The sequence below is a fragment of the Lygodium microphyllum genome, chromosome 19 (genome assembly GCF_053477565.2).
Source record: "Lygodium microphyllum isolate KBCC chromosome 19, Lygodium_microphyllum_v1.1.10, whole genome shotgun sequence".
In the NCBI taxonomy this organism is placed as follows: Eukaryota; Viridiplantae; Streptophyta; class Polypodiopsida; order Schizaeales; family Lygodiaceae; genus Lygodium; species Lygodium microphyllum.
In genome coordinates, this window is record NC_141153.1 from 4,802,926 (window position 1) to 4,810,849 (window position 7,924).

General features: G+C 41.2%; 1 protein-coding gene across 2 annotated transcripts in view; it reads right to left on the reverse strand.

Moving 5' to 3' along the window:
- The window catches only part of LOC148019511 (lysine-ketoglutarate reductase/saccharopine dehydrogenase bifunctional enzyme), a 32,248-nt gene extending 24,835 nt beyond the window's left edge, over nt 1-7,413 (reverse strand). Inside the window, exons 1-8 of one of the 2 annotated variants that reach the window (XM_087701000.1) lie at nt 6,909-7,410; nt 6,614-6,700; nt 6,393-6,522; nt 5,372-5,545; nt 5,049-5,122; nt 4,130-4,249; nt 3,529-3,604; nt 3,133-3,316 (exon numbers count right to left, since the gene is read on the reverse strand). In XM_087701000.1, coding sequence (XP_087557126.1) covers nt 3,133-3,316; nt 3,529-3,604; nt 4,130-4,249; nt 5,049-5,122; nt 5,372-5,545; nt 6,393-6,522; nt 6,614-6,700; nt 6,909-7,172 — 1,109 coding nt within the window. In that variant the 5' untranslated portion in view covers nt 7,173-7,410. Of the gene's footprint in view, nt 1-3,132; nt 3,317-3,528; nt 3,605-4,129; nt 4,250-5,048; nt 5,123-5,371; nt 5,546-6,392; nt 6,523-6,613; nt 6,701-6,908 lie in introns of both variants that reach the window. The other variant, XM_087701001.1, reaches the window with a different exon arrangement.
- Between the last annotated feature and the right edge of the window lie 511 nt (nt 7,414-7,924).

The following is a 7,924-nucleotide window of genomic DNA, read 5'->3' on the forward strand; positions in this document are numbered from 1 at the left end:
TGGAGTAGATGCACACATAAAGTGAGACACTGCAAGTCAATCCAAAGCTACCGAGATGATCCAATGAAACCAACCTTCCTCGAATAGGGTGGTAAATAACTTGATTAAGTATTAATTATAGCAAGCATAAAATTCACATAAATTGAAAATGCACAATTTTTCACTTTAATCTTGAATATTGGACACCCTGTTGACCCCAAAATTTGCAATATTTCTTTATCTTCTATTGCAAATAGAAGAAGTACAACTAAGATCCTCTGATCTCCTCCACTAATACAAGTGCCTTTTATTGTCAAAACTGACCAACAAACCTCCAACCCAATTTGCCCCTTGGTTTACTTGGGGATTGGCCTTCACCCTGCTCCTTGAAAGACAATTTCAGCCCCAAATCTAATATTGGCTAGTTGACCTCTTGAATCTCCCTAAAATTCCTCAATTTCAGCTGCTAGAATTCAAGTCCTAGGCCCTCAATTTAAGCATGCGTCCCCAGGCGGCTGTTAAAACCTAATTTCTACTGTAAATTAGGATTTATAGCAGAGATTGACTGAAATATCTTCCTCTGATAGCTCAAACTACCAGAAAATGCTAAGATAACTTGAGAGAGGGCTAGGGAATAAGAGAGAATACTGTACAGAGAGAAATTTTAGAGTTCCTGTCACCTACATCCTAAGACTACCAAAAAGATTGATGCCCCCTCCTATATGTTGTTATCTGCACTAGGACTTTGGACTGTTGTGACTTACTCTTGGAGGGCTCCAAAATGCTATCACATGCTGTAGAACTGATCCCTGGTAGCTGCAAATCACATCAGTAGTCTGTTGTCCTTGCTCCTAGTAGTCTCCCTCTCTCTCACAATGGTTGGAATAGGCTTCCACCAGCCCCTAAAAACGTTTTTCCCACTTGCATGGGCAATTTTTGCCAAGTGATAGCCTTCTAATCCCATTATCCAACATTTTCCAGCTTATTATATTAATTTTCAGAATATCAATTCTAAAAGTTAATTCAATAATTATCCTGGTGCTCAAAAGATTAATCCCACCAGTCAATAATTAAATTGGCTAGGCCAATTTGTCTTCCAAGTATCCTTGAGCAATTAACCACTAACATTAGTTGCCAATACATTGGTCTAGGCCTAGATCTCACACTAGGTACCACCTAGTACCTGTTAGGCATAACTTCTTACAACTTTTGCCTTTGACACCCACTACATTCTCGGGGTCCTTGGCCTATTACCATGAAATAACTGCCATGTGTATCACATGTACTAAACAACCTTGCACATTTGATTAGTATATTAATCAAATGTTATCGACAAGATTAGAGCATCTCAAAATTTCACGTCTCCGTGACAACCAAGGTTGTGTTGGGAGCATATACCCCTACCAGCCAAAGTGCCTCCCCTTCATATGTAAACTCCACAATCATAAACATACTTCAAGCATCCTGGCAAATCAAGAAAGGTTGCTAGGAAGAGCGAATAATGAGTGTGACCCCAAATCTACTAGGTGTTTGACTATTGAAAAACACAGTAAAAACCTTATATACATAAGTGGAACCGGTCATGGCATGTTGCTTGAGCTCAAGTGCACATAAAATATCCAATTGCCAACAAAAATAGTCTTCCACATTCTATACATTTTGCTTCCAAATGAGACACCTTTTAACATTCCATAGGGCTATCCTCATGACAGAATTGGCAAGAGAATACTATACTGTGTTTTCCCTTTAGCATTTGCAATTTTATTGTGTAAAATCTCTCCATTTCACCGCAAGTAACATCTATGAGGTAGGCTCTCTACAAACCAGCAATCAACACTCAAGGAGGGAGTTGTTGTTGCTGGAGTATGAGGAGTTTCCCTCAGTGGAAGCAATCTTACCCAAGAGTCAAACCTCAAGGCAGAATCAAAAGAACTGTTTCCTCCCACACCTGATACGGGCAAATGAAAGGATTGGAACCTTGAATAAGATCCCTTTGCCCTTCTCTAAAATGTTTGCATAGCATTTCTTAAGTCCCGATTGCCTTGCCAGTGGAAGAGGAGATACATTTTGCTCTTGGGACTGCTGTTGACACCTCTCTCTCTGTTTTTTTTGTGATGGGTTATCATATTGATTAAGAAAAATAGTACAGGATGACAAGATTACAACTTGCAGGGTATCTCTAAGCCATCATGTATGAACCAAATACAACAGATTCAACAAAACAAAAGACGAGAGTGCAAAAGGCAACTCGAGACTAGATAGACATCTCCATCTCTATCTCTGTCTCTCTCTTTTTTCCGCAATAGGTAATTGTATTAATTACCAAAAAAGTACAAGATTACATGATTACAAGATGCAGGATGGCTCTGGTGAATTCAACATTTGGGTTATCCACTAGGCTAAAATGTCATGTTCCAACAAGTGTCTTGGGGGTGGTGCATAAACTGCAACAAAAATTAGGTCATTGAAGATTTTGTTTCACATCCCCCTCCATGAGGCCCTCAAACATGATTGAGAAACTGTGGTAAGATTGGGGCTAGTACTACTTGCCACCATCTAGCCTAGGCCTAGACATCTTGCTCTCTATGCAAGAGTGTATGACAAGGGGCAATATAGGATAAAATTGTTTTGTACCAGCACCCACCCATTTATAATGTATCTCTGACACTCAAAAAGCCTTTATATGAGTAAAAAGCATACTTTAGGAAGTATATTAACAGCATTTATAATGTATCTCTGATACTCAAAAAGTCTTTATATGAGTAAAAAGCATACTTTAGGAAACATCTCTGACACTTAAAAACCCTTTATACAAGTAAAAAGCATACTTTAGGAAGTATCTTAACAGCATTTTTTCTTGGACATGATCTTAGCGTCACCTGACGGAGTCCTCACCATTGTGAAGCAGCCTATACAAGTTGATACTGAGGTGTTTTGTGGGGAATCATGTGCACTAGTATGTATGAAAGTTTGTCAAATAAATCTGCTACCATTAAACTTGTACAGCATATGGCAATGTTGTCTACGAACTTATATTATGTTTCTCCACTTAGCTCTACTTAGTTAGTACTAGCATCAAAATTATCATGTCGAATTCTCTACTAGGAACCCATCTTTCTGTATGAAACTAGGAAAAAAGGCATGAGTCGAGACCTGTAAAAGGGTTTCTCAATTGAGGTTGTGCAATTGACACATTCAATGGACCCTCCAATATCACATGAAATGTCTGCAAAGCCAGCAAGTCGGCTATGCACACTTCCATCTGCAGCTAATAGTTTCTGAAGTTGCTTATTGGTGAGCAGTCTAGGATATCTTGTCTCCCAGTAAATACAGTTCACTGGAAAATGAGACACTCCACTTTTTAGAAAGATGATCAACCTATGCATAAACCAAAAAATGACTAGAAGTCCACCAAGAATAAGATTATCCCACTGTGTCAATGTCAGATGGGAAATGTTCTGCAGAGCAACACCAATGCAAACATGTGTCCACACACATCCGTGCAAGTTCCAGCTTTCATGGGACTTTTACAAAGTAAATACTGCTTACCAATGACAGAAGCATAAGGCGCAATAGTTTCATGAAACACAGAGTGATATTGTTCAGGATGAGCATAGTAGTTTGCCTGCAGAAGCACAAGAAGTCTGTGTAAGATAATATGTTTGACAGAAGCTTCATCAGAAAGGAGCAAATTCTTGCATCTATATTGGCATAATTGTTCTCAAGGAAGATGCTATTGGAAAATAGACAATCCATAATCAAAGAATTTAGACTGATTACTGAAACTGATATCATCAGAAAGGAGCAAATTCTTGCATCTATATTGGCATAATTGTTCTCAAGGAAGATGCTATTGGAAAATAGACAATCCATAATCAAAGAATTTAGACTGATTACTGAAACTGATATCATCACTTATTTTCTGTTGAAGATACAAACAAACAACCTAAAATCAACTTTCCGTGACAACATTAGAACATTAGCATGGCCATTGAGTTTCTTCAAAAAGTAATCAGTTCCAGAAGTTATGCTCTGGGAATATTCCGGGTACTTTTAACACACCTATTATAATACATCCCCACACGTTAGAGACTTTACCCCAAAAAAAAAAGGACAAGCTAAATGCTATAGGGGACTTTGTTTCACTTACTTTGTCAAAACCCTGTTCAGGATCATTTGGCGACACCATGTGCTCTGCAGATACCACACAACCATACACTTGATAGGTTCCTCCTTTTGATCCCAGAAAAGACTGGTTTGTCTTCTCCTGCTGCATAGTTAGATGATAACAAGAACAAACCCCAGCATAAATATTAGCCTTTTGAAATGAGACTTAGCTGGAGAATTTGAGATGCTTGCCTTATCAGAAAGACCCAAGAGACTTATGACATCAATTATATCTCAACTAGTAAGGAAACTTGCCAAAGGAAAGGAATTGCACAAATCAAAATGAAACAGATTATCCAGTATGAAAGTAAACACTTGGCTGCCGAAGTGGACAGTAACAACAGGGGCAAATAGCTGGGCTAGCGGTTGGGAAACACAAGTCAACATTCACAAGCTCATATTCACAATGCCTGGGGGAGGATGGGCTGGACAAGCATTTCTTCAGCCTTATTAGGAGAACATTCCCAGAAGATCTTTCTTCAGAGAAGTCTGCTGGTGATTTTTGAAGAGATCACGGACACATTAGGGATGCTTCCCCAAAGGCAGCAGAGAAATGATGGAGATCATGCAATGGAGACCAATCACCTTGCTAGGAACTGCTTATAAGAACAATGATCAGTAGGAGACTCAACAAAAGATACTAGACACACACTATTTACCCTACTCAGAATAGCTTTGCTTAGGACAGGTGCATCCTAAACAATATCTTTACATTTTGGAAAGCCACAAGCCCTTGCTTGATCTAGGTGAGAGGAATTAATGTTTTTACTTTTGAGAATGCTTTGCACAACTTAGATGGGTGGTGACACATGGGGATCAGGAGTGGCACATAGCTTCGATGTCAAAAAAGATCAATGGAATGAAAACAATTCCTTCACTACCACCTCAGACTGTGAGGTTACCAATTTTGGCAGTTCAGAAGCATCAACAAACGTATGTGGTAGCAGACGAAATATTTCTTGGGCTCCACGAGAAACTGCAAACAAAGCACACACATTAAGCAATCAGCCAATTTACACTCCTGGGCCCCAGCACTAATGGGCCCACTTTATTAGATTAGACAACATGATATATATAACACTTGTTTATGTAAACTAATGGAAGAACTTAACTTGCAAGGCCAACAGAAAGTGCAAGGCCCACTTCTGTTTATTTCCTAGATTTTAAATTTATACAGAACTGCAACAACAGCAAACAGAGAAAAGAGGTTCAAGGCAGTTCTTACCATTTCCAGTGCCGGTGAAGACAAAGACCAAGGGGCTTAATTGAGATGGCAAACCACTTGACCTTATTTCATCCCCCGCTGCAAGAACGGCTGCTTTGGCGGCACTCAGTGAAGAGTACATATATGACGATCCAATTGAAAGGAAAGGTGTGGAATACCCAAGACTCAGATATCCTGAAAAGGAAAGCCTGAACCACATGAGAAGCTCGCATGTGAGGAGCATAAACATAGTTCCAAGGGTTCAATTAGAAGAAGTTGTAGCTCTGTCTCGACAGCCCAGAGTCTATGTAAAGGAATGCACGCTTAACTGATAGCTGTATTCCCAAAGCTTATACATCTCAAATAAAGGCTTTCCAGTTAGGTGACCACAGGAAGCTGGATCCGCCATCAATGAGTGCTTATCTACCGTACTACCAAGTGGAATTGAAGGCAATACAATTCTATTTTCAAAGCCTCGGTTATGTTGCATGCATCTGTGAGATTATGGGGTCATCTGCTTGAGTGTCAGTCCTCTTGGCCATACAGTTGCAGCTCCTAAATCCCTCAATCAGAATAGCTTGAAGACTTCTTATGATCAGGGCTTGATCCCTAACACACATTGACATTCGAAAAACTTGGACTTGCAAGCGGAACCGGCTAATTAAACTGGAGCTACTGCTCTGGTTGGCGATGACATGACGAAGCGATGCTGGATGTTTCCTGCTGGTCCTTGACAATTTTGTGACTCCCCTATGACAATGCAAGCTTTGAAATAGTTTTGTTCAGATTTAAATGGACTTGGAACTGGCAACTAATTCGTGAGAGCTTCTGATCTGACTGGCAGCGATATGATGATGATGATGATGATGCAATGATGCTCAGAATATTCCCACTGGTCCTCGAGATTTTTCTTACTCCTCGGCCATGAGATTAATGCGACCTTCTCGAGAATAAGCAATTGGCTCTTATAAATTAGGGGCAGCTATATTATCAAAAAGCCTAATTTAAAGGAATGTGCCAGACGTCATAAACCAGTACTCACGTTCTCCAAGGCCACGAAGAAAGTCGATCATTCCAGCCCTTCCTGCATACTCTCCAAATGCTACGAGTCTCTCTCCTTTCTCCCCCACGATCCGTTCGTAATCGTACAATGAAATCTTCTTGGCAAGGACCTGCAACGATCCAAAAGGGAACAAATTGAGCTTTTTGGAATCCAATTTTTATTAAGGAATGTAAGAAGAAGTTAACGGAGTCCTGGTGTACCTCGTCCAGTAGCGGCATGTTTTCAGGCTGGGCTTTGTGAGTGTGCGAAAAGAAAGCATAAGCTCGTTCAGGAAGGAGTGCTTGAGACTGTGTAAAATAAATTTTACAAAAAATCAAGATGAGGGTAATGTGGATAGATGATACAGACAAATTGAGAAAAAGCGAATTCAAGCTCTGTGCTGCGATGTCCCCTGTTACTCCAGTACAATACGATCATGAGTAACGAGAGAGAGAGAGAGAGAGAGAGAGAATCACAGGATATTGATCATAAGCAAGTTCAATCATGTATAGGCACCTGGGGCTGTTTGACTCCAAGGATGAGGCCACACTCGGACAAGTCGTCGGAGATGTGGCAGCCCACGTTTTCGTATTGGACGTCGTGGTAGACGCGCTTGGTGCAAGGCTGGACGATGATGCGCTTCACGCCACCACCTTGGCTGCGGGGGCGGCTGGCCGCATGCAGCAACTGCGCGCAGTGGGCCGGCGTCAAGGGGGCTCTGCGCTCCCATTTGCTGCTGCTCTCCCTCTGGATGCCTACAACTCCGTTGCCCAACAACATACTTCTTCTTGCAGCTGCTGCTGGATGTTCTCCCCTTCTTTCGTTTCTCTGGACGTCTACCAGTAGTACCGATCTACTGATTATGCCAATAGTAGTTAGAGCGAGCGGTTTAATGAACGAAATCGGCAAGTTAGCTGCAGCATGTGTGAAACGCAGAGAGAGAGAGAGAGACAGACGGACGGACGTTGGCGATGGTGGTGCTTTGCTTTCCTCTTTGTTTCTTTTTCTAAGTTATTATTTCTCCTGATTGCTACGAAGCTGAGTTGTTTTTGCTTACTTGGCATGCTTCTCTTTTTCCTCCTCCGTATAAAAGTTTAGAGAAACGCTTTTCTCCGAGCAACCGATTGGTGTGCCACGTCATCCCCCAGATCCCCGAAAAGAAAACAACCACTTTCAGATTTTAAAACTTTGGAGCTGTTGCTCACAAAATTTTGGAGCTGCACAAAATTTCCTCGTACAATCTTGCAAGAGCATGTTGAGATTCCAATGCGCCCTGGTGAGCGTGTGTGGCAGGTCCAATTAAGCACCAAGGTCACACCAAAGCCTTCCTATTGACATGGAAATTGGAATGCACTACAACAAGGAGAGAACATAATGGTCGACTCCAAGAGGAGAGAGGAACTTCTGTTGCTCCAATTGATAATCACCACATAAGCTCTACTTGAAGTGGTTGATGTAGTCCCTCCATTTTTAGAGGGACTACATTGACTCGCAAGAGTCATGAGAAAGGCGGCCGTTGGTGGGCCTAAAAG